The 24316-nt window shown below is 41.3% G+C and overlaps 7 protein-coding genes across 7 annotated transcripts; 5 read left to right on the top strand and 2 right to left on the bottom strand.

Moving 5' to 3' along the window:
* Positions 1 to 2314: 2314 nt before the first annotated feature.
* On the top strand, positions 2315 to 8651 carry LOC6570100 (lipase 3). Its single transcript, XM_001996327.3, has 4 exons — positions 2315 to 2386; positions 4229 to 4502; positions 7042 to 7773; positions 8064 to 8651. Exons 2-4 carry the CDS (start codon positions 4308 to 4310, stop codon positions 8466 to 8468), a joined length of 1332 nt encoding a protein of 443 aa, XP_001996363.2. The 5' UTR covers positions 2315 to 2386; positions 4229 to 4307; the 3' UTR covers positions 8469 to 8651.
* A 392-nt stretch (positions 8652 to 9043) lies between these two features.
* LOC6570101 (zinc finger protein 3 homolog) lies at positions 9044 to 12221 on the top strand. The gene is made up of 5 exons (XM_001996328.3): positions 9044 to 9215; positions 9403 to 9761; positions 9828 to 10014; positions 10159 to 11618; positions 11688 to 12221. The coding sequence occupies exons 1-5, from the start codon at positions 9212 to 9214 to the stop codon at positions 12114 to 12116; spliced, it is 2439 nt and encodes an 812-aa protein (XP_001996364.1). The 5' UTR covers positions 9044 to 9211; the 3' UTR covers positions 12117 to 12221.
* Positions 12180 to 13009, bottom strand: LOC6570102 (transcription initiation factor TFIID subunit 11). Its single transcript, XM_001996329.3, has 3 exons — positions 12729 to 13009; positions 12459 to 12643; positions 12180 to 12385 (listed from the first exon to the last, which is right to left on the bottom strand). Exons 1-3 carry the CDS (start codon positions 12983 to 12985, stop codon positions 12249 to 12251), a joined length of 579 nt encoding a protein of 192 aa, XP_001996365.1. The 5' UTR covers positions 12986 to 13009; the 3' UTR covers positions 12180 to 12248.
* Positions 13010 to 13166: 157 nt separating this feature from the next.
* Positions 13167 to 15620, top strand: LOC6570103 (methionine aminopeptidase 2). The gene is made up of 3 exons (XM_001996330.2): positions 13167 to 13482; positions 13620 to 14438; positions 14996 to 15620. Exons 1-3 carry the CDS (start codon positions 13353 to 13355, stop codon positions 15421 to 15423), a joined length of 1377 nt encoding a protein of 458 aa, XP_001996366.1. The 5' UTR covers positions 13167 to 13352; the 3' UTR covers positions 15424 to 15620.
* Positions 15621 to 16327: 707 nt separating this feature from the next.
* On the bottom strand, positions 16328 to 22206 carry LOC6570104 (sodium channel protein Nach). The gene is made up of 8 exons (XM_001996331.2): positions 22075 to 22206; positions 21802 to 22008; positions 19707 to 20072; positions 19163 to 19313; positions 17721 to 17914; positions 17263 to 17598; positions 17092 to 17201; positions 16328 to 16934 (listed from the first exon to the last, which is right to left on the bottom strand). Exons 1-8 carry the CDS (start codon positions 22194 to 22196, stop codon positions 16759 to 16761), a joined length of 1662 nt encoding a protein of 553 aa, XP_001996367.2. The 5' UTR covers positions 22197 to 22206; the 3' UTR covers positions 16328 to 16758.
* On the top strand, positions 20484 to 21828 carry LOC6570105 (zinc carboxypeptidase A 1). The gene has a single exon (XM_001996332.2). It carries the CDS (start codon positions 20497 to 20499, stop codon positions 21775 to 21777), a length of 1281 nt encoding a protein of 426 aa, XP_001996368.1. The 5' UTR covers positions 20484 to 20496; the 3' UTR covers positions 21778 to 21828.
* A 753-nt stretch (positions 22207 to 22959) lies between the features above and the next one.
* Positions 22960 to 24294, top strand: LOC6570107 (zinc carboxypeptidase A 1). Its single transcript, XM_001996334.3, has one exon. The coding sequence runs from the start codon at positions 22972 to 22974 to the stop codon at positions 24250 to 24252; it is 1281 nt and encodes a 426-aa protein (XP_001996370.1). The 5' UTR covers positions 22960 to 22971; the 3' UTR covers positions 24253 to 24294.
* The last annotated feature ends 22 nt before the right edge of the window (positions 24295 to 24316 follow it).

The following is a 24316-nucleotide window of genomic DNA, read 5'->3' as shown; positions in this document are numbered from 1 at the left end:
TTGTCATTCAATGCCCCAAGCTGCCCCTGCGTGCCCCGTCAAGTCAAAAACTATTGATAGCTTTTGTGTGCAACATTTTTAATTGTCTATCAGCGCGTCTATTTTAAGCACAAAAGCCCCACAAAATGCTGTCCTTGCAGCAAGCTTAGCGGCGCCAGGATCACAATTTCAGCACTTTCCATTTTTTCATAAACGCAATTTAATGCCCCAAATTCAGCAACTGTTGCTGTTGCTGTTGCAATCGTGCCACGTGTTGCAACTAAAATGAATGCAAATTTTCATAGTAAATTAAAGTGCCACAACGCAACGGGCAACGAATTTTTTTTATTATTGCGTGACTAACGCAAAGTGCTGCGCATTGCAGGCTCATTTTCAAATACCCTGTAAATAGCTACACACTGCGGGTATATCTATACTATTTGTAGCAGCACGCAGCAAAAACTTTAGGCTATTTTGTATATGTAAAAAATAATAAAGAAAAATTTGAATTCCCAAAGAATATCTAAATAACACTTTTAAATACCATAGAAAAATAATAAGTCATTTGTAAACTATTTGCATAAATATATCACCAAATATATTGTAAATTATAAATTATGCATAAGACCTCTCCGACTTTTTTCCTGTCTCTCTCTCTCTCTCTAATTTTCTATCTCTCTGTCTCACTCTCTCTCATGTTTTCTTTTTATTTTTCTTTCTCTCGCTATCTCCGTCTCTCTCTCTCTCTCTCTCTCTCTCTATTTCTCTCTCACTCTACTCCGTATCGTTCTTTCTATCTTTCCTTCTCTCTCTCTCAATCTCACTCTCTCTCTCTCTCAATCTCACTCTCTCTCTCTCTCTCACCCGTCATCTCTCTATTTTTCTCTCTCTCTCCCTTTCTCTCACCCAATCTAAATCAACTGAACAAGTCGCTGTTTTTAATCATTATCGCTCTGTCCCTCTCTTTTCATTTCTTTCTGTCTCTCTTACCTCTTCTCGCTCTCTCTCACTCTCTCTCTCTCTCTCTCTCTCTATCTTTCTCTCTCTTCCTCTATCTCTTCTGAGCAAGTCCAAGAAAACTAGTCTAAAACTGCACAATTTACAGGGTATACAAACGCCGACATGTGCTTAGCGACTTGCCTAACCTTCTCACTTGTTGTTATTATTGTTGTTTATTCGAATTTTAAGGTTGAATGCAGTAAAGCGATTTACAAAAATTTGACACAAAATTTGCGCAATGTGCATGTCTAAGGGAGTTAACTTAGAAGGCTAATTTATAGTGGTAAATATACAGTAAACATTATTAAGAGTTATCTGATAACAACTCTAGCGATATATATAAATCGAGATAAAATTTACAAAAAAAAAAAAAACGATAAATAGCTTTCAAAATTGAGTACTTAATTTGGGTAAACATTTATTTTGTTTTTATCGATTTTCTATTGCATCCTTAATATACAAGCAATTAATTAATTTAACTTTAATTTAATTTTTATTAATTAAATTATGACTTTAGCCCAGAACTCGATTTGGAAGTTAAACATATGATATTAATGTATCTTTTTCTGTCGCTGTACTTCTGTGACATAAAAGTGTTTAAAATGTCATATGAAGTGTTGAATGTGTATTGTTCATATTTTGTAAATCTGAATGCTAATGCTAAACATCTGAGAGTCCACAGTTCAGTGCATGCGCAGCTTATTGTTGAAAACATTTAAGTCGCAAAGCATGCTTGTTATTATTTTAACGACATTTGATGGTAATTGTATGCCCAAAAACAAATCTTATGAATTACGCAAATTGACCTTGAGATTCGCAAAACGCTGTTATTACAAACTCATTTCACGGTTTGAGCTTTCGAACACAGTGCAAAGATATTTTGATCGAATCGAGTGGGCGCCAAATGAAACTTGAAGAAGCATAAGAAAGGGAAAACCGGTTCGCTTGAACTTGACCCGTTAGCTCTGCCTACGTTTTGTGCAAAGATTCGCAGCGCAAAAGCAAAAGCAAAAGAAGAAAAAAGCTCACGCTGTGTTGGGTCATTGCCGCGTGGAAAAATGCGGCATTAAGTAATTGTTTACAAACAAAGTTCTAGAATACAAGCAGACGCCAAGAGAGAGATGCGACAGACAGCAACAGCTGTTCGACCACAGATTCCGTCATGCGCCAAAGCTTTTTGCGCAGACGATCGCCGGCATTTCCAAGAAAGCTTTTTTGCAACTGGCGAGCTTTCGCGCTGTGGGCAGAGCAACTGACGCTCGTCTAAGCTAGTTTTAGTTTGGAATTTAACGCGCTGACAACACACGGCAAGCAGCAACGATCTATAAATAAATTCAAATTTTAAATTCAAAAATATATAAACAACTTACTGACGTCGTGAAAAACTGTATTGATTTCCATTTTCAAAGTGAGTGTCCAAATTTCATTCAAATGCCTCTGCTGTCAGCAAAAGCAACAAGTGCCACATGGAAATTGTTGTGGGAACCAGTACGACTTGTACAAAGCCCACATACAACCACACACATACACATATATATCGATTGATTGATTTTTTGTTTTTGTTGTTGTTGTCGATCGCTTATTGGCAAAGGCTTACCTCACTGTCAAAATTATAGCTTGCGTGGGAAAGATCATCGCAGGATCAGCAATTAGCTAATTGAATCAATATGAAATCGCGTCAATTGAACAACTTGTAATCCATGAGTCAAAAGCAAACATCTCCAACAACAACAATTGAACTTTCCATATTTGCTGATGGTTCAAGTCCGAATTACTTCATCACGATCGCGTCAAAGTGAAATCTTCGCACAGTTGTGGCTAAATGCTAAATCACTTTTTAACCGTCAAATAAATCAGCCTGAAATATTTCATTTATGCTCGACCAATATCTGATTTTTGGCAAGAAATTCTTGCACATAAAAATCCACTTCGAATTTAAGATACATTATTTATAATAATGTAAGAGATCAGCCTCAAATATTTGAGTTCTTTACTACAAATGTCAGATTTTTAGCACGAAATTCACAAATTATAATATTTATACACACATATAAATTGTCTATTATATTCAACTTACAGCCTACAAAAATGTAAGCTTTCAGTCTGCAGAAATTACTTAAATTTCAATCGCTTTATTAAGCAGCTGCTCACAAATCTGACTCATCTAAATTACATAAATTTATACCATTTTCCCATTAATAGACATTATAAAGTCAGAGATCAGAGTTCAATTGTACACATGTCGCATACTTAATATCACACATCTCAAAGATCAATAAACTTGGTTTTCTAAACGCAATTTGATGGCATTCATAATCTTTTAATTCACTACTAAGCTCATTCAACTTAAATAAAGAAATTTGCCTAGCAAGCAGAATGTGACGACAAAGACTACACTATATATACTATATATCAGGTGACTGATAATAAATATTTTTAATTGGGTTGTTTTTGCTAGTCTCGCCTACTAACCTAATTTAAAGTGTAGAAAGACATCACCCACAATCAGTAATTTATATAAAATACGGAAATTAATTATTTATTTATTTTTCTAATATTTAGCAAAATTAACTTTGAGTTCATTTTGTTCAGTGCTTTAAGTATTCATAAAACTTAATAACTATGACGTCTAACTCGGGTTACTGATTATTACACCATATTATATATAATATTAACTACTTAATATATGCTCAGGCTATGCATTGACGTCGCATAAATTCTAATCAGTTGCCTAGCTTAATATTTTTGGATGAGTGCAAATTTCCTGAAGTTAATCGCCACACACTCATACGCACACAAACACACAAGGATAAGGCATGCCCTTGAGTAATGAAATAATTAGAATTACAATAAAATAGGCCCTCAAACAGAAAGCAAGCCAAGGCATATATAAATAGGCTCAATTATTGTAATGGCACCACATTAATAACAAAGCAAATCAATAAGGAATAAAGATCGCTGGAAGTGCAACAACGTATTGCTGATTAAAATCCAAATATATATATATAAATATATATATATATATATGTATGTATATATACACAACAACAACTGTTACAAGACAAAAGTTATCAGCGCGCAAAGTAATTGAAACAACTGTGAAAAGTGTAAGTGAAATCGTCGCAACAAACAAACAAAACAAAAACTCTATAAAAAAAAACACTTAAAAACAAAACTAGTTATAATTTTTAATAACTATTTCTCGCATACAGCTATAAACTATATATGTGTGGTTAATGTTTTTTTTTAGGCTGGTCGCGTGGCACTGGCCACACGCAGGGCTTGCAACACTTTCAACGTTTGGCTGCAAGTGGGTCAGCCGTCTGTGGATGCGGGACGCTGGTAGAAAATACCAAGCCCGGCCATTACAAAATACTTGCATAAAAATGCAACAGCCAAAAACCATGGCAAAAACGCGAGCAACAAACAACAGCAACAAAATGTGGCAAATGTTTTTATTGGCGCTGCTGCTGTTGCAATTACTAAGCGGACACATCGAACCCGTGGATGGCCACAAAGTGACGGTAAGTCAGTTACCAGTTGCCTGTTACCAGTTACCATTTACCAGTTAACAGTTAGCCAACAACAACAGATTGCCAATATAATTGGCCAGTGGGGTAATATCAATCTTAATTTAAAAGTATTTATTTCATACATGTTGCCGTTGTCTTTTTTCATAAAAATTAATTTATATTTTTAGTCTATGATTGAGTAAGATGCGAATCATATAATAAGGAAAATAGATTTTAAAAAATGAGTTAAAAAATATCTTGCACATTAATTAACAAATGTTTGCTAGCAGTTAAAATAATTAACTTATTCCCTTGTTGCTCATTTAAACATTTCCTCAAATTGTGTAATATGGACTTATTCTATTTCAAAATCTCAAAGAAAGCCTAACATGTGTCAGACAGTTGAGAATTAATAAACAAAATATATATACTATATATATAACTGTCCCGATAAGATATTAGCTACTTACTCACAAGAATTGTGAACTTTGAATCGAATGTAGAATAATAAAAAGTGGAAGTGCCCCAAAAGTTATATATAAAGATCGTAAAATTTTTTTTATAGCTCCAAGTGCAGCTATAACAAAGAGAAAATCGATTAAATCGGTAGAAATATTGAATTGCATTGAAGACGCTGATTATGACTAAAGATGTTTATCGTTAAATATGTTTAACGGTTCAGTGATAATAAATAATATACTGTAAACTCATTATTGTAGTTAGGTAAACCAAATTATATTCAATGATGGATGGGAAAACTGGGAAAACTTGCTACTTTGCTCAGTTGATATCAGCCCATAAGTATATGATTTATGCCCCAATATCAGTTATAGCATATACGCATGGACAACCCTCTTAAAATTATGTGGGGCTGATAATGTTTTCAAGGTTGTGCCAATTCACATGGTGAAAGCTCTAGAAAAACACGCGCGTCAAATAAAAACAATAACAAATAATAATAGCCCAACTTAAAGGCACAGTGATTACTCGAATAGCACAATTTCCCGATATAGGCATGGTTAACAAATGGGCAACGCATTCAAGGACTTGATAATAATATTCTCATTTTTCAAAACAGACCAGATTATTTTATTTATTTTCTGCTCTTGAACTTTTCTTTCCAAAAATAGAAGAAGAAAATAAGAAAAAATCATAGAAAACGCTTAGATAAAATGATGAATTTTTTAATTTCTTGCATAGCAAATAATAACTATTAAAGAATCCACTGTATAATAGATTATTGTTTAGCATTGTTCAGTTATATTATGTTGCCGCTACTAACTGCTTCCGTACACACAATTCTTGATAAGCAAAAAAGAAATATATTTCAATGGAAAACGATTATTAAATCTGCACATGTATTTTTTCAGTGGCTAAATCCAACTCTCTATGTGTGTGTGTGTGTGTGTGTGCTTATTTGTGGGGGCTACGTATGCTTTATATATATATATATATATGTATATACACATTTGTATCAGCTGCGATCACACGATCAACAATAATAACAACAACAGTATATGCATATCAGCTGATCGTGCCCAATAGTAGTGCTCTCTGATAAGAGAGTTGAAGTACGAGTCACTCAATACAATGAAAATAACAATAACTGTAACCACGGCAAGTACGAGAGGCAACCTCACTCACTATCCCTCCATCTCTCTTTCTCTCTCTCCGTCGCCCCCCACGAAACCAGCTCAGCTGGAAAAGCTTTGCGTGCGTGTGTAGAACTCTTGCCACGCCTCCACCTCAAATGAATGGCACGCGTCGCGTCGCTGCTAGTTTTGCTGGTAAAGTTTGACCGATGACGCGATGTGTGTGCTTGGACTTTGTATTCGCTGCTGGTGGGTGATGCGTTCGGTTCTTAACAAAGCGTTTCGTTAAGCTTTCAGCTGCACGTCTTTGTCATGACATTCTCTGAGCACAGAGCACAAAACAGCGTGAGAGAGAGAGAGAAAGCGTTCGCAAACAATAACAAAGTATTTTTACTTGTTTGTTTTTTTTTTTTTTTGATTTTGCGAAAAAGACTTAACCAATTCAAGAGAATGCACACCTGGGAATATCTTTGGGTAGTTAAAACATTAAAAAAAAAAAGGTGAACCCACTTGGACTTTGATATTAAGTACTATAAAACTACTTCTACGTATAGGCTTTGTTATAAAATAATAAAAAAAAGTGGTCTGTTATTCAATCAATTTTTTTTCGCGGCAAAGACAACTAAAAGCTTGCGGCAACTTTTTATAATTTATAAGTTTTTAGACACATGAATGAACTTGGATGTTGATTAATAATTATTTGTATTTATTTGATTATTAACTAATATCAGTCGACACAGGACTTTACAATAAGTAATAAATAAATTAAATTGAATTATAAACAAAATGCAATGCTTATGGAATTCATCAAGAAATTATATTATTGTTGTAGCAGTATGGGTATTTGTTTGTAAATGCAAAATAGATCAAATCTTCTTGCTTAAATATAGAAAAAGAATTTTGAAATCATGATAAAATTTGAAATGAGATCCACTAATGAAAAATGTTTTTATCTGCAGGCCAGGCTCATTACAAACCACCGATACCCTGTGGAGGAGCACACGGTGCACACATCGGATGACTATATACTCACCATCTATCGCATTCCCGCCTCCCCGAAGCGACAGCATCTGAACGAGACCATGCAGAAGAAGCCCGTCGTATTTCTGCAGCATGGCATCGTGTGCTCCTCGGATGATTGGATCATCAATGGGCCGGATACATCGCTGGCGTACATGTTTGCCGATGCCGGCTACGATGTGTGGCTGGGCAATGCCAGGGGTAATACATACTCCCGCCAGCACAAGCACATCCATCCGGATCAGTCGGACTTCTGGAAGTTTAGCTGGCACGAGATTGGCGTCTACGATTTGGCTGCGATGCTGGACTATGCCCTGGCCGAGAGCAACTCCAGTTCGCTGCACTTTGTGGCCCACTCGCAGGGCACCACCACCTACTTTGTGTTGATGTCCTCGCTGCCCTGGTACAATGAGAAGGTGCGTTCGGTACATCTGCTGGCACCCATTGCATATATGCGCAGTCACGGCTTCATTCTCTCCAAGCTGGGCAGCGTACTGCTCGGCTCACCCTCGTTCCTCAGCTGGGTGATTGGCAACATGGAGATGCTGCCCATTACCAGCATACAGAAGTTTATGTGCGAGCATGTCTGCTCCGAGGGCTCCATGCTCAAGTTTCTCTGCTCCGGATTGCTCGATTTTATTGGAGGCTGGGGCACCAGGCATCTGAATCATGTAAGTAATTGTATGAAATGGGCTAGCTATGTAAAAGACAAAGCGGACATATTTAATTACTTATTTTATTTATATATTTATTGAATGTCTTTAAAATAAATAAAATATTACTAATATACACTTAATATTTAATATTAAAATAAATAAAATTAGAATTAAGAAATTATTGAATGAAATTTGTCTATAGTATCACACAAATTCACATTGTACAACATATTTTTATATTTCTCGCTAGTCGAGAGAGAAATCTGCTATTTAAAAAGTAACTGACATTTTCGAACTCTTTTCAGACTCTGCTAACGGACGTTTGTGAGACACATCCGGCGGGTGCTTCAACCACACAAATCATTCACTATATGCAGCTATACAACTCGGGCGACTTTCGTCAGTACGATCATGGCAGGGAACAGAATGAGATAATTTATCAACAGGCGACGCCGCCATCGTACAATGTGCGCAATATAATGAGCTGTGTGAATATGTACTACAGTGACAACGATTATATGTCGGCTGTGGAGGATGTGGAGTATTTGGCCACATTGCTGCCATGCGCCGATCTCTATCGCATACCGTACAAGGACTGGAACCATTATGACTTCTTGTGGTCTGTCAATGTGAAAGAAGTGATAAATAACAGAATAATTGACAAAATGCACAGTTATGACATAGAACACAACATGGGCATCACTTTCTAATTAGTTTTATTGTGGCAGCATAGACAATCCCAGAAATGCAACAGAACTTAGCCAAATCCAAGAGAGGTACTCTTAATGTTAATACGTGTAAATAATAAGCGTTTGTGTGATATATTTGGTAAGCTGCAAAAGGTTTGTGAAATGCTTCTATAGCAATAATATAATTTTAAAAACTACAAAGTAAATACATTTTTTTTAAAACTACAACACGAATGTTTTAATTAACAGAATCAAAACGATAGTTGACTATCGATAGTTGGTTCACAGAAACTCCTTTAGTTAACAGAAATCTGAACCGCTAACAGCCAATGCAGTTAACAGGAGCTAACAATAGTCCCTTCCTTAACGGACAGTTAGCCTGATAATAACACTTTTCCCCACTTTGGTAACAGAAAATATGAAAAACAATAAAAAAAAACTGTTCTTTTTTTATTTGAACTTTTATTTGTTATCTGCAAATACATATTAAAGTATGTTTTGTGAAAATTTTCAGAAATATCGAAACTGTGACTTGCTGCCTAGCAGTGACGAGTAATCGGTATGTGCAAATCGCTCACCACTAATGTGTATTCTCTGAGTGTAAATCCAAGTAGTTCAATTTTTTCACAGTGCTGCTGCACAACAACAAATCGGTGCGCGTTAATTCCTCAAAATCAAATCGTTCACATTAATTGCAATATTATTAATTGGCGCACAAGACTTATGCATATGTAGCGAACGCACAATAATATTCCACATATAAAATGGGTAAGTAATGGTGCAAAACTATTTTATATTTATGTCTAAGCCGCAGAGCTGTGCCCCCTTCTCCTTCCTGTTTGCATTCACAATTAACTAAACCAGGGCTGCAACGCTGTGAATGCTGCTGCATCGAAAATGCAAGCAAGCCACAAATTCATCTAAAAAATTTTAAAATGTAAACTTTGCTTTGCAGCAACGCAAAAAATGCTGGTGGAAATAACAACGGATGGCGTGCCGAAGCTTCACTGTCCCGTCTGCAACAAGGCGCTCGTCTCGCTGGCCGGCTACGTGAAGCATGTAAAGAAACATGAGCCGCCGGGCGGCTTTCAGTGCCGCTACTGTGATGCCCACTACTGCCACGAGGAGGAACTGAAGCAGCACATCAAGGAGACGCACAGCGCTTTTGTTTGCCGTTTGTGCGTCAGTGGCGATGTCATATTCAGCAGCCTCGAGGAGCACGATGCCCACATCGAGGAACAGCATCAGGATAGCAAATTCGATGTTGATCTCCAGCCGCCAGCGCCTGTCAGCGACAAGCCTTTCAAGTGTGAGGTGCGTCTTACCACCAATTCCCTTCCAGGCTCTTCTTGGCTAGTTAACATTTTGTATATTTCACAGATTTGCGGCAAGTGTTTTGCGGATCGCGAGAGCAGCCTGAAACATCGTTCCGAGCACGCCAACTCGCTGCCAGTTGAATGCAAATGCTGCGCCATGCGCTTCTCCTGCATCTCCAGCCTGACCAAGCATCAGCGCAGACGTCCAGACACTTGTGGTCGCCCGGAGGCACACAAATATCGCAAACGCTGTAAGTCTTCCTCGCTTTATGTTAATCAGCTATGTTATGCCAATGTTATGCTGCTAATTTTAATGGCTAACATTACAGGATCATGTTAATTCGTTGAAATTTTATTTGTTATCTTTATTTTAATATCAATAATTGTTATTGCAGTAAGCGCGCCGACAGAGCCGCCAAAGGATGTGGTGAAGAAGAAACGGGGCAGGCCAAGGAAAGCCCAAGTCATCGCCGAGGATAGCGACGATGATGATGTGCCGCTGGCGAGCAGACTGAAAGTGACTGCGGCACCGGTGCTAAAGCAGGAAATCAACAGCCAGGAGCTTAGCGATTCGGCCGAGGAATACCCAGACTTTGAGCCGAACAACAGCGATGATGAGCCGGATGCAGCGCGTTTCAAGCTGCCAACGCCAGCGACCGTTAAGCAGGAGGCGATCGATCCGGACTTTGAGTACCAGGACGCGAGTCTGTTCGTTAAGGAGGAGGGCAGCGGCCTGGATATCTACAGCAGCGAGAAGGACAAGCTGCTCGATGTGCTGCTCAACCAGGACGAGGGCCTCAAGCCCTTCGAGAATCTGAAGGTGGAGCATGCCACCGGCAGCGGTATTCTCGATGAGATTGCGGCAGTGCCAATGCTCAAGCACAACGGCACCGAGCACATGGAGGAGGATGTGCTGGCGCTACGCGAAACGGACGAAGATGACGATGACAATGATAATGATGACGACGATGAGGAATTCATTGCTAGGGTGCCACGACAACGCCCCCTGACAAAATTGGGCGTAAAGCGCAAATATCGCAAACGTGGCGAGATGCCGAATGCGGGAACAACGACAGCGGGAGCGGGACCTCGACGTGTGGCAAAGATAACCAAAAAGGAGCTTAAGGAGCGCCTCAAAATGCTGAGTAAAATGGAAAAGTCGTGGAAGTGTCCGCACTGCGTCAAAATTTATCACATCCGCAAACCGTACGAGAAGCATCTGCGAGACGATCACAAACTCAGCGAGCTGGCCATCAAAGAGCTGTTCAAGGATGTGGATGCGCATGCCAAGCTGGACGACGAGGTGTTCAAATGCAAGATATGCAGTAAAATCTATTTGGTCGAGAAGCGACTGGAGACGCACATGAAGGTGCACGGCCAGGATGGCAGTCTGACGTTCAAGTGCCCGTGCTACTGCAATCTGTTCTTTGCCAGCAAGGAGCTGGCCACCCAGCATGCGCACGAGCTGCACAAGGAGCTGCTGTACTGCGAGAAGTGCGACAAGTATATGACCGGCCACGACAGCCTCAAGAACCACGAGAAGAACTATCATGCGCGCAAGGAGCCGCGCAATCTGCCCCGTAATCTCATCTGCGATAAGTGTGGCAAAAAGTTCACCGGACGCACTTCGCTCTCGGATCATGTGCGCTCCGAGTGCGGCCGGATGCCGCTGTACGAGTGCAAGGTGTGCAACAAGCGGCTGTCGACAGCTGGCATCCTCAAGACGCACATGCTGCTGCACCAGTCGGAGACACCCTATCAGTGCGACAAGTGCGGCAAAACGTTCAAGGTGAAGGCCCAATACAAATCGCATCTAAAGACGCGCCACACCGACTACAAGCCGTACAAGTGCCATGTGAGTGTTGCCTCCTTATCACTTCTTTCCAACTCTTTGAACTCTCTATTTCTTTTACTCCTCTTGCAGCTGTGTCCCAAGGAGTATCCATATCGCGAGAGCTTGCTTACGCACATGACCGTGCACACGGGCATCAAGCGTTTCCTGTGCAACAACTGTGGCAAGCGATTCACATGCATCTCTAATCTGCAGGCGCATCGCAAGGTGCACGCGGACACGTGCGGCCAGCTGCCGCTGAATGCAAAGGCCACCCAATATATGGGCGTGCAGCGGGGCAAGCTGTTGATGGGCGCCAAGCCGGAGGCGGGCATGGAATATGAGGAGACGAAAACGCTGATCGCCCAGGATGTGATTGATCGGGATATGCCGATGGCGCAGGAACTCAACTTTCCATCCGATGGCAGTGCACCGCTGGCCACCGTGCCCCTCAACTATGCCTCGTCGCATCTGGTGCCGCATATCGTGCTGCAGACCATGCAGGCCGAGGCCCGCAAATAGAATTCGATTTAGTTTCCTTAGGCTGCTATTGATTAAGCATACTAATAATAACTACAACTATAATGATAATAATAATAAAGACGCTTTTGTATATTCCATAATTGTTTAATAACTAACTAACTAATCTGTGGCTTAATTGAGTCGAAAATAGGGCTGCTGGAAGCGTCCGATTGGCATGCGTCCTTTGCTACGCAGTCGACGCACAGCTTCCCTGATAAACTTGGGCAGCAGTGCGCCCGATTCACCCTGTGCCTCCATCACGTCCAGGGCTGCAATACAAAGTGCACATTTAACATACCAATCTAATGTAATTGATATCATTTGAAACTTTTATCTAGTTACCCTCCTCGACAACCTCGCCGACAAACACTTTGGCTATGCCGGACATGGCGATAACCACATTCTGTGAGACGGAACACCCAGTTATGGTTTGCATCAGTCGCTTGACGGCCGCCTTGGGAAACGCCGATCGCCGATACATTTCATAGCGATCCAGTTGCTCCTCTGTAAAATTGGACACCAGCACTCTAAGAAACAGAAGAAAATGCAATTGTTGTATATATATATATATATTATATACATATATATATATATATGTGTGTGTGTATTTACTGCATGCGTTCACGTTCCTCCTCTTCGAGCTCCTTTTTGGTCTTTAGTTTCTTCTGCGATGGTTCGCCGGAGTCGCCATCGGCATCGGCATCGGTTTTGCTCTCCTTGCCGTCGGCATCTGTCTCGTTGCCATTGTTGTCCGCCGTGTCGGAGGTTTCACTGTCTTTGCGGCTTTTCGCGGATGTATTAAAGAACTTTAAATCGCCATCATCGTTGTCGCTTAAAGAGTTTTGCGTGGGAAACAGAATTTCATCCATTTTGTTGCAGGTAAACAGCTCAAAACAAGCTGTCGTTAATTTCCCAACACTGTTGCCATTGTGAACGATATATCGATATGAAAATTGCGAAAATTTTTTGCAAAATTCATTTAATTTCAAAGAATCAGTTAAATAACATTATATATAAGACAGTAATGCAAAAAAAAACTCGAACTAAGTTGGCCAGTTGATAAATTATACAGATAAAAGGTGACTCACTAGCACGATATAATTTATCGATGGTTAAGTGCAATGTATCGTATTCTTGGGTCTGATTAACATCACCAACCTCGTGTTCGCCTTTCATCGTCATTATTGCTTTCGGTAGCCGCAAATTAATTGAATAATTTTTGCAAGTAGAACAAATATGTCTGCAATGGAAGCATTGAACGTTGAGTCAGCCACTGCCGAAGTGACAGACACACCCCCAACTCCAGCCGGCGACGAAGCAAAGAAACAAAAGAAGCCAAAGCCGAACAACAAAAAGCTGCGACAAGGTAAGTGACCCGAGTCCATTTTGCATGCATCTCACACACATACACATATATTCTATATATGTATAAATATATATGTATATACATATGTACATTCATACATGCATATATCTCACATGCGCAATTCCAATGGTTAATAGAGGCGGCAGCTAAAGCTCTCGCCGAGGGTGGCGAACCGGATGCGACAAATGGCGATGCCGAGGAGAAAAAGGCGCCAACACAGCCGGCCAAGCCGAAGAAGAACAACAGCAAGGGTAAAAAGGGCGGCAACGGTCAAACAGATCCACCCACCATACCCATTTCGGATCTGTTCAGCAATGGCAACTATCCGGAGGGCCAGATAATGGAGTATCCGACGCCCAAGGATTTGCCGGATGATCGCACTGCCAAGGATCGATTTGCGTCCGAGGAGAAGCGCGCTCTCGATCGCATGAACAACGACATCTACATGGAGCTGCGCCAGGCTGCCGAGGCGCATCGCCAGACACGTCAGTATATGCAGAAGTACATTAAGCCCGGCATGACCATGATACAGATATGCGAGGAACTGGAGAACACCGCTCGCCGTCTCATCGGCGAGAACGGACTCGATGCCGGGTTGGCCTTCCCCACCGGATGCTCGCTGAACCATTGCGCTGCCCATTACACGCCCAATGCTGGCGATACCACGGTGCTGCAGTACGATGATGTGTGCAAGATTGATTTTGGCACCCACATCAAGGGACGGATCATCGATTGCGCCTTCACGCTGACATTCAACAATAAGTACGATAAGCTGCTGCAAGCGGTCAAGGAGGCGACCAACACCGGTATCAAGGAGGCCGGCATCGATGTGCGTCTATGCGATGTCGGCTCCGCCATTCAGGAGGTGATGGAATCCTACGAAATCGAACTCGATGGCAAGACATTTCCGATCAAGGCTATACGCAATCTGAACGGACACTCCATTAGCCCGTACCGTAAGCAAATTTCAAATCATTTACCGATTTACCAATTAACTTCGTCAGCCTGCCAACGTTTAAATACCCTTTCTCACTGCTTAGTAGAAGTCGGTTCCAATCTGTTGCAATCTTATTGAGTCTTTAAATAATAATTAATATTACTTAGAATATATTTTACTACGTTTAGTATTTGATTCTATAACCTTCTTTTGAAATAATCGCCAAATTATCGCCTTTTTGTAGAGAAATCTAACGGCCAAAAGCCTTTCACAGTCTCTCAAATCTCAAACTTATGGGCTGGATTAATGTTAGAAACGGTTTTTATAACTTCACTATACAAATACTCAATCGAGTTGAGAGCTGAAGACAATCCCATCATTTTGACTACTTTAGTCTTGAATGATTTTGCTGTACTTGAAGTCCTTGTCCAGTTAGAATGTCCAAGTCAAAAGGACTCGATTTTTATTTTGATTGTAACTGTGGACCAGCCTGAGGCAGATGCTGGTCAAGAATAAAATTACGATCCTCGTCGTCTCATGTTCTTCTCTTAAGTAATCTGTTTGGAATTCTTGCAGGCATTCATGCTGGAAAAACGGTGCCAATTGTTAAGGGCGGCGAATCGACTCGCATGGAGGAGGATGAGTTCTATGCGATTGAGACTTTCGGGTCGACGGGTCGCGGACTGGTGCACGATGACATGGACTGTTCGCATTATATGAAGAACTTTGATTTACCATATGTGCCGCTACGTCTGCAGTCTTCCAAGCAGCTCCTGGGCACCATTAACAAGCATTTTGGCACGCTGGCATTCTGCAAGCGGTGGCTGGATCGTGCTGGTGCCACCAAATACCAGATGGCACTGAAGGATCTGTGCGACAAGGGCATTGTCGAGGCCTATCCACCGCTGTGCGACATCAAGGGCTGCTATACGGCCCAGTATGAGCATACCATTATATTGCGACCCACATGCAAGGAGGTCGTCTCGCGTGGTGATGATTACTAGTATCGAATATGAAACGATCGATCTTCTATAACATCATTTCTGGCATGCATTATACATTTCTATATATATATGTTTGATTATGCATGACTGCAGTTTATAAGTTCAGCTAAGTTCATTCAATTGTTGAAATTTGTGTGAGTGAAAACATTTTGAAAATATATACTGTGCATTATGCTTAGCATTCACACTTGAAGAAATCTGTTCAAATTTTATTGCCGAAGGAAATATGGCACCATAAATCAAATCTGTATTTTCTAATATATTTTCTTTCTCATAAGTCAATTTAATCTGGTTTTTGTTGCGTTTTCACAAAAATATAGCAAGCTTATCTCTAGAAACAATTTTGGAACAATTCCTATAGGACTCTATAAATGTGTTAGTGATGTGTTACCTGGGTTAATATTTATTTTTATTATTATTTGTTTGAATGTTATTATTTTATTGAGAATCCTGCTCCAAGACACCTACACGACAACAGCTTATTGCTATTCCTTGGCTAAGCGTTAGACACGATTTTTTTAATGATGCCCTAAAGATTTATGGAGTGTGTTTTAATATAAGGACTGTGGACGTCAGTCCAAAATCAGGTCAAACAAATGGTACTCAATCCATTTCCGAGCTCTTTTGCCTTGTCCTGTTGGAAGACCCATAATAAAGGCATTACATCAAATACAATTTTCCAATCAAAAGTGATGATCCATAATTGTTTTAGTCCTATGCATCGCACCAACTCAATTATAAAAAAAAGCTAACTATGCCATTATGCTAGTTTTGTAAGCTAAATTTGAATTGTACATTGCAATCGATAGTCACCTTACAAAAGAAATAAAAACCTTTTCCAGCGCACAAAATAATTTTGTTTCTTTGACTGCTTTATTAGAAGTGATTCTTGTAAACTCTAACTTATAATAATTAAACTTCGGTCGCTGTAGCTTTATAGCCGTTGTCCCATTTTGGTCCCATGATGATCCTCTAATTGAATGTGCTGACGGAGGCGTCTAATGTCTTTCCCAATGCTATGCTTCTTGGCTTTGGATATTTCTGACTGAATCCAGCGTTGCCGAATAATGCTGATAAGATAATAAATTGTTCTGTCTAATGACATTTGATATAGTCTGTCATTAGTTCGAGTGCGTATTTGAGTGTGTGTGTGTTATTCGTCACAATAGTGCTTAACTTATTTATCCATTTCTCTTTTGGCTTAATTTAAGTGCTGCTTTGCAAAAGTGAAACTTCTCTTCGGTCTTATAGCTTATGTTTCCTTAAGTAACCTCAGACGGTTTCAAGTTATTTTTTTAAGTTAATAATAGAGACACATTCTTTTACTGCATTTGCCTACTCAGTCCACTCAAAGGCTGGATTGTTCAATTCTGTTTTGGTTCGAGTTGGCTTGGGATTCTTGAGGGCTCTGTAGTAGTAAACAAACCATTTGCCAGTTAAATAGTACAGAATTTCTATATAACTGATTATGCTGAAGCCATACATCAGCGACAGAATGCCGCCAAAACGATCTGTAAGGATTAAAATAAAATACAATTAATGCGAGATAGAGAAAATAGAGAGAAAGAAAATAAGTCTGCAATTCGCTTGGCACTTTTTGTGAATTTAAATTGAAGTAGTTTCTTAAAGCTAATTCAAGTGAGTATCAGCAAAAATCTACGATATTACTCAGCAATACAATCCAATCGCCGACCATGTCCATTTTTGTGGACTGCGCAAAGCGTAGCTTGTAGAACAACTTAATGATGGACAAGGGGCGATCATTATTCAGACCCTTGCTAGAAAGAAAACAAAAGGCTGGCAAATTACTTGAATCAGACATAATTGACAATTACGCACAGTAAACCATGGAAATAGCCGGATGAATTGTAGGTATTTCGTAGGGGAGCCGCGTTGCTGGCGATCTCAAAGTTGACACCATCGCAGGTGGGCAGACAATGGGCACATTGCGTCATGCTGGTGGTATCCTTTCCATCGCCCGGCTCCACAAACGGATACTCATTGTAGCCGAACCAAATGGTGCGCCACTTCATCAGGCAGGGCAAATCGAGGAGCGTGCAGTAGCTGACATTCACATTGGAGCTGCCCGTCAGGGGAGCGGAGGCGCAACCGCAGTGCTGCACCATGCTCTCAATCCGGCAGAGCAACAAGCACTCGTCCAAGGAATAATACGATCTACAAAATAGTAGTGATTATATTAACAAAAAGGAGTAAGACTCTGATTTAACATGATTATGTTAACAAAAAGGAGTCAATAACACCCACTGACTTAACATGATTATGTTAATATCACTCACTGATTTAACAGACGCGTGCCCTCCTCAGGAAAGTAACAGCGACGTATTTGAGGTGTTACGCCCCGCACTGCCTCGCTGGAGTCAAAGAATTTTGGCTGGATGGGCACTTCCACAATGGTATTGTGATCAACGAGTATTTCGCCATTATTATTGGACTGCACTGTGGCATAATCCTCCTTTGGGAATATCAACAGCTGAAAAGATGCAAAAGTAATACTTACTGGTAGTAAATTAACTGCAATTTCGTATAATAATAACGATTATAATATCTCGAAAATGTATGTAATTATATTTGTGTTTAATGCAATTGGTACACTTTGCACATGTTTCATGGTACATTTGTACCAGCCATGCGCCTAACGTAACGATGAGAAAAGTTACGTAGTGTGAATGAAAACGTTAAGCTCGCGTAAATTTGGATAAAAACAATTTTGTTGATAATTTATTTAATAGCAATTGTAGTAGCATATTTAATATATGAAAATTAAATTAGTATTTGTACATTTTAAGCGATATGTACTTGTACCAACTGTGAACGTAACGTAACATTAACATAAATGATATCGCTACTAATTTTCGGCGCTGTCAATCGACTAACGCGCCAGAAGAAGTACTATTTTTGTGTGAGTGCACTTTTATTCAAATTATTGAGTAAAATTACTAAGCAGACAATACGTAGAAGCGTCAAATAGAAAGAAATAAAAGTGCAGTAGGTTTTTTCTTAGCCTCTGGGCGCAAATGTGTCGCGTTTCGACCAGCGAACACTTGACTTCATTGCGGTAACATCGTGGGTAAATGAAAAACTCAGTCTTTTATGAGCATGCATGCATGGGTGTGCACAGGTACGCACCTCTTCTAATGGGTCTAGGGAGTTATGAATGTATGCGAAAGAAGCAACTATATTGTTTATACCGGATCGGTATATCAACCTTCAATTTGTGCGAAAATAGCAGCAACACTATGTCCTTGTCTTTTTGTGTGCGAGCTGCCAAAGCGGGGTGGTTTAACTGTTGACCAATTTTGTAATCATAGCCCGCAAAATGCATGGTGCAAATCTAAAACAGGGTATCATTGTCTCCACATACAAAATTCTTTGTTTCTCGACTCTTACACATACATATACGCATATATGCAAAGATAGGTTGCAACGGGATCATGTCGCAGTGCGCAGACGGCTGTTAGAACCAACAATTTCGCATGTCGAGACAATGATACCCCTTTTATGATTTGCAGTAGACAATGTCGTTAGAAAACAGAGCTACACATGGCAATTTCAGCTTAACAAACATGGAAGTAGATTCTTTCGCATAGATTCTTAGAAGATGTGTTAATAAAAAGTTCAATAGTTGACAGTCACAGAACTGATCGAAAGTTAAACTCATGGGAAGGAAATCTAATTCAATCTATTACAAATCGATAATCTGCTTAACGGTGCAACTCACCCGAAATGCCGTATTGCTTAGATAGATCTCGGTGTGGTCATCTGGCGTTGTATCCTGCAGCACAAACTGTATGCCATTTAATATGGAATTCGACTCGAAGACAACCTCCGGCATAGCCTTCATATCAGCATTGTGCTTGGCGCGCTGTAAACTGCCCAACGTACAAATTAAGCAATGTTCATTTTAACAATTAAAACCCTCTTTTCAGGTTGCAAAAAAACTTTTCTGCTGAGAGCCAAAAAATTAATTAATTAATTAATATATAAGCCTTAACAAGTACACTTTTAATAGTACACTTTTTTTTAAAATAATTTAATCTATTTTTCTTTCACAATTTAATGCTTTTCGATTGGGAAATGAAGGATTGCCGAAGACTATCTTCAAAATATGTAAATTAGGTTCTTTAGACACAGTTCACAAAATTTGTGGATTTCAGTTTTTCGCAAAGTGTTTTACACTGTTATTTTTATATGGAGTTTTCCATGATTGTTAACTACTTTTTGCGAACTGAAAAGAGGTTTTGGGGCAAACTTTGTTTACTCACGGATATTGAGAATAGCTGGGACGGCGATAATTATATATGCAGCACACACTCGACGATGTTGTCCGCTTGACAAACAGTTGACTTGCGTTCACAGGCACGCCAAAGACGATCCCACGGATGACCAGGTCGCCACAGTCTGGCGACAGGCTCCTCACAATGTCATGCACCGAATAACCGCTGCCATTGTAGTAGCTGTTGAGCAGCCAGTGAAGTTGACCCAATTCGGCGACATCCAACGGCGCCTCGTCGTACGCATTCAGATAGAATTTGGTCAGCACCAGCAGGCGGCGAACCAAATCGTTCACAGTCGGCGTAAATTGCGAGGAGTAGTCGCTGCCATTGCGGTGCATGGACTGGTGCTGATAGCTGTCAATGAAATTAGCATTCAAGTTGAGAACTTGAGAGTTGGTATCGCGAGTGCCCGACTCGCAGATACCCTCTAGCCAACTTCAAGCTGCACGCTCATCCTCCCGATGCTGGCCACATTCAAAAGTGTGGCTAATAAGTGAAACCTCTTTGGAGTTTTATTTTTGGTTAAGTTATTTATGACTTAAGCGAGTGTCAATCTTGATTGCAAAACTTGCTATTTTCACGCTACATTTTAAATTTTACAACGATCGCTGGCAGCTGCATTACCTAGATAATGAACATAGATTTTTTTGCTGTGCCATAAATAAGATTTACCCAATTGACATATCAGCAAAGGCTATCGCAAACCTTCCAAAGTCTACAAACTCACGCCTATAAAAGCGAACCAAACAACGACTTCGAATTTAGAACAACGACAACCATGTCGCTGAACAAGTCGCTACTGTTAGCCCTGTTGGGCCTCTTGGCCACATTTGGATTAAGTCAGGCGGAGCGAGTTCGCTACGACAACTATCGCATGTACAAGGCCAATGCGGAGAATGTCGACCAGCTAGCTGTGCTCAAGGATCTGGAGGGATCTAGTGACTCCATCATATTCCTGGATGGAGTTCACATTGTTGGCGCTGATGTGCAAATGGTTGTTGCCCCACACAAGGTGCCTGATCTGCTAGAGGTGCTGGGCAGGGCTGAGATCAAGTATGAGTTGAAGTCAAAGGATTTCCAGAAGTCAATGGATGAGGTCGAGGAAAAAGTTGCCATCAAGGGTCGCGCCGTTGAGGACTACAACTGGGCGCAGTACTATGAACTGGATGACACCTACACCTGGATGAGAAACCTGGCCATGAAGTACCCTCAAGTTGTCACCCTGATTGAGGGCGGCAAGACCTATCAGGGACGTTCAATTCTGGGTGTGAAGATCTCCAAGAGCCAGAGCGAGAAGCCCGGCATCTTCCTCGAGGGTGGCATTCACGCCCGCGAGTGGATTGCTCCAGCTGCAGCCACCTATATAATCAATCAACTTCTGACCTCCAACGTGAACTCCATCAAGGAGTTGGCCGATAACTACAACTGGTACGTCTTTCCCCATGCCAATCCTGATGGTTATGTCTACACTCACACCAAGGATCGCATGTGGCGCAAGACTCGTACTCCTTATGGCAGTTGTTTCGGCGCTGATCCTAACCGCAACTGGGCCTTCCACTGGAACGAGGTGGGTGCCAGCAACAGCGCTTGCTCGGACACTTATGCCGGTCCGTCGGCCTTCTCCGAGATTGAGACCCGATCGCTGTCCAACTACATTGCCTCGCTGAAGGGCAAGATCCAACTGTATGTCTCCTTCCACGCCTACTCGCAGTATCTCCTGTATCCCTATGGACACACCAAGAGTTTGCCCGACAACGTCAAGGACTTCAAGCAGGTATTCAATGCAGCCATATCGGCTATCTCCAAGCGCTACAATACCAAGTACACTGGTGGAAATATCTATGATGCCATCTATCCGGCAGCTGGCGCCAGTGTTGATTGGGCCTATGGCACTCAGGATGTGCGCATGTCCTTCTGCTACGAGCTGCGTCCCTCATCTAACTCCTACATTACAGGCTTCAAGCTGCCTGCTAACCAGATCGTGCCCGCCAGCGAGGAGGTCTTGGACTCAATTACCGCCATGGTTGGCGAGGTCAAGAAATTGGGCTATTTCGATTAGAGATTTGAGAAATAAACGACTCACATTTTGGAGGCATAGCCTTGCATTAAACGCTTGCTGATCATATTTGAGCGGCAGACGCCGACGGCGGGAAATGGGCTGTTGGAGACATGCACCAGATTGGGTGCCATGTGAATTTCAGTCGGCTGGTCGATGTACTCGATTGTCAGGTTGACGATAACGATGTGTGTCCAGACAACAACCACAGCAAGAAACGCCAGCCAGAAAGCTCTGTCAATAGAACAATATATATAAATAATTGGGTTAGTTGGGAATTGGGCCTTGTTTCTTTCTCACTTGGCATATTGCACGGGCGTGTGGAGCAGCAATGGTTGTAATCCATTGATATAACTGTGACGCAGAAATTCTCTAAAGAGTCTCCGATAACTGAAGTCATCCACTTCAGATAGTTGGGCCATAGTGCTAATGGCCACTAAATGGAATGAAAGTCGTCCAATCATTTTATAGGGCTGTCTGTGACAAAGCTCATCAATCAACGCGCCTAATTGAAATGTGTCACAGCAGTTGAGGAGCTGTCAGAGAATGATGACCAGCTCGTTGATTGATGAGCTTCAATATGCATGTAGAAAACAAAAGCAATCTCAGGAATACTGGGGAAATATACACATATTAAATCATTTCAACCATATAAAAAAGTAATTTTATTTAAAATTTCAAATAATAAATAATACAAAAAATGAATAATAAGATAACGCTTTGATTCTGTGGGTGCCCACAATTAATAATTCTATCATGCTATATTCCAGTCATTTTGGATCCAAATATTTAGTTCTTGAAATGTTTTGCTTAGCTAATCGGCGAACAAAATAAACATATATAGTTTAGTTTATAGACTGCGAGTCATTCAATAAAACACAGTTAAGCCCAAGTGCTTTATGTATTTGTTCTCAAGAAGTATAGTAAAATGTCTATAAAATCATTTTGTTAATGCTTAAAGTATTTGCGGTGATTTATACTTCAGTAATCGTGGCACTGATAACGATTTAGATAACGATTTAGATGCAGATAACTCCAATATTTATGCTTCCAAGAATGGACACTTTAAGCCGAAGGGTTATAAATAAGATTTGGCTATCAAAAAGATTTGGCGCTTATCAAACACGTTCACTATCAACAGCCATCGACTATATAAGCCAATCTAACACGATTGTCTAATTTAGAACAACGACAACCATGTCGCTGAACAAGTCGCTACTGTTAGCCCTGTTGGGCCTCTTGGCCACATTTGGATTAAGTCAGGCGGAGCGTGTTCGCTACGACAACTATCGCATGTACAAGGCAAATGCGGAGAATGTCGACCAGCTAGCTGTGCTCAAGGATCTGGAGGGATCTAGTGACTCCATCATATTCCTGGATGGAGTTCACATTGTTGGCGCTGATGTGCAAATGGTTGTTGCCCCACACAAGGTGCCTGATCTGCTAGAGGTGCTGGGCAGGGCTGAGATCAAGTATGAGTTGAAGTCAAAGGATTTCCAGAAGTCAATGGATGAGGTCGAGGAAAAAGTTGCCATCAAGGGTCGTGCCGATGAGGAATACAACTGGGCGCAGTACTATGAACTGGATGATACCTACGATTGGATGGTGAGCTTGGCTAAGAAGTACCCTCATGTTGTCACCCTGATTGAGGGCGGCAAGACCTATCAGGGACGTTCAATTCTGGGTGTGAAGATCTCCAAGAGCCAGAGCGAGAAGCCCGGCATCTTCCTCGAGGCTGGCATTCACGCCCGCGAGTGGATTGGTCCAGCTGCTGCCACCTATATAGTCAATCAACTTCTGACCTCCAACGTGGACTCCACCAAGGAGTTGGCCGATAACTACAACTGGTACGTCTTTCCCCATGCCAATCCTGATGGTTATGTCTACACTCACACCAAGGATCGCATGTGGCGCAAGACTCGTACTCCTTATGGCAGTTGTTTCGGCGCTGATCCTAACCGCAACTGGGGCTTCCACTGGAACGAGGTGGGCGCCAGCGACAGCGCTTGCTCGGACACTTATGCCGGTCCGTCGGCCTTCTCCGAGATTGAGACCCGATCGCTGGCCAACTACATTGCCTCGCTGAAGGGCAAGATCCAACTGTATGTCTCCTTCCACTCCTACTCGCAGTATCTTCTCTATCCATATGGACACACTGGTGATCTGCCTGACAACGTCAAGGACTTCGAGCAGGTCTTCGACGCAGCCATATCGGCTATCTCCAAGCGCTACAATACCAAGTACACTGGTGGAAATATCTATGATGCCATCTATCCGGCAGCTGGCGCCAGTGTTGATTGGGCCTATGGCACTCAGGATGTGCGCATGTCCTTCTGCTACGAGCTGCGTCCCAAATCGAGTTCCATCCTCACCGGCTTCAAGCTGCCTGCGGAACAGATCATACCCGCCAGCGAGGAGGTCTTTGACTCAATTTTCGCCATGGTTGGCGAGGTCAAGAAATTGGGCTACTTCGATTAAATAAATTCCATCATTTAGTTTCTGAGTGATTATATTTTTGAATTGATTTGTGATTCACATTTTT

This window comes from Drosophila grimshawi, unplaced genomic scaffold, assembly GCF_018153295.1.
Source record: "Drosophila grimshawi isolate 15287-2541.00 unplaced genomic scaffold, ASM1815329v1 contig_1377, whole genome shotgun sequence".
Classification (NCBI taxonomy): Eukaryota; Metazoa; Arthropoda; class Insecta; order Diptera; family Drosophilidae; genus Drosophila; species Drosophila grimshawi.
Note: the sequence above shows the minus strand (reverse complement) of the source record. Positions and strands in the feature narration are given on the sequence as shown.

What these genes read in the sequence shown, in the direction of transcription:
- LOC6570100 (XM_001996327.3), top strand. Translation starts at nt 4,308, where the DNA reads ATGCGGGACGCTGGTAGAAAATACCAAGCCCGGCCATTACAAAATACT. An exon ending in TGGATGGCCACAAAGTGACG is followed by an intron (nt 4,503 to 7,041) that starts GTAAGTCAGTTA and finishes TTTTATCTGCAG; the next exon opens with GCCAGGCTCATTACAAACCA. An exon ending in GCACCAGGCATCTGAATCAT is followed by an intron (nt 7,774 to 8,063) that starts GTAAGTAATTGT and finishes AACTCTTTTCAG; the next exon opens with ACTCTGCTAACGGACGTTTG.
- LOC6570101 (XM_001996328.3), top strand. An exon ending in ACACAAATATCGCAAACGCT is followed by an intron (nt 10,015 to 10,158) that starts GTAAGTCTTCCT and finishes TTGTTATTGCAG; the next exon opens with TAAGCGCGCCGACAGAGCCG. An exon ending in ACAAGCCGTACAAGTGCCAT is followed by an intron (nt 11,619 to 11,687) that starts GTGAGTGTTGCC and finishes CTCCTCTTGCAG; the next exon opens with CTGTGTCCCAAGGAGTATCC.
- LOC6570102 (XM_001996329.3), bottom strand. Translation starts at nt 12,985, where the DNA reads ATGGATGAAATTCTGTTTCCCACGCAAAACTCTTTAAGCGACAACGAT. An exon ending in GAGGAACGTGAACGCATGCA is followed by an intron (nt 12,644 to 12,728) that starts GTAAATACACAC and finishes TCTGTTTCTTAG; the next exon opens with AGTGCTGGTGTCCAATTTTA. An exon ending in CGGCGAGGTTGTCGAGGAGG is followed by an intron (nt 12,386 to 12,458) that starts GTAACTAGATAA and finishes TTTGTATTGCAG; the next exon opens with CCCTGGACGTGATGGAGGCA.
- LOC6570103 (XM_001996330.2), top strand. Translation starts at nt 13,353, where the DNA reads ATGTCTGCAATGGAAGCATTGAACGTTGAGTCAGCCACTGCCGAAGTG. An exon ending in CAACAAAAAGCTGCGACAAG is followed by an intron (nt 13,483 to 13,619) that starts GTAAGTGACCCG and finishes AATGGTTAATAG; the next exon opens with AGGCGGCAGCTAAAGCTCTC. An exon ending in ACACTCCATTAGCCCGTACC is followed by an intron (nt 14,439 to 14,995) that starts GTAAGCAAATTT and finishes GAATTCTTGCAG; the next exon opens with GCATTCATGCTGGAAAAACG.
- LOC6570105 (XM_001996332.2), top strand. Translation starts at nt 20,497, where the DNA reads ATGTCGCTGAACAAGTCGCTACTGTTAGCCCTGTTGGGCCTCTTGGCC.
- LOC6570104 (XM_001996331.2), bottom strand. Translation starts at nt 22,196, where the DNA reads ATGGCCCAACTATCTGAAGTGGATGACTTCAGTTATCGGAGACTCTTT. An exon ending in CAAGGCTATGCCTCCAAAAT is followed by an intron (nt 20,073 to 21,801) that starts GTGAGTCGTTTA and finishes TTTCATTGACAG; the next exon opens with CTATCAGCACCAGTCCATGC. An exon ending in TAAGCAATACGGCATTTCGG is followed by an intron (nt 17,915 to 19,162) that starts GTGAGTTGCACC and finishes GCATCTTTTCAG; the next exon opens with CTGTTGATATTCCCAAAGGA.
- LOC6570107 (XM_001996334.3), top strand. Translation starts at nt 22,972, where the DNA reads ATGTCGCTGAACAAGTCGCTACTGTTAGCCCTGTTGGGCCTCTTGGCC.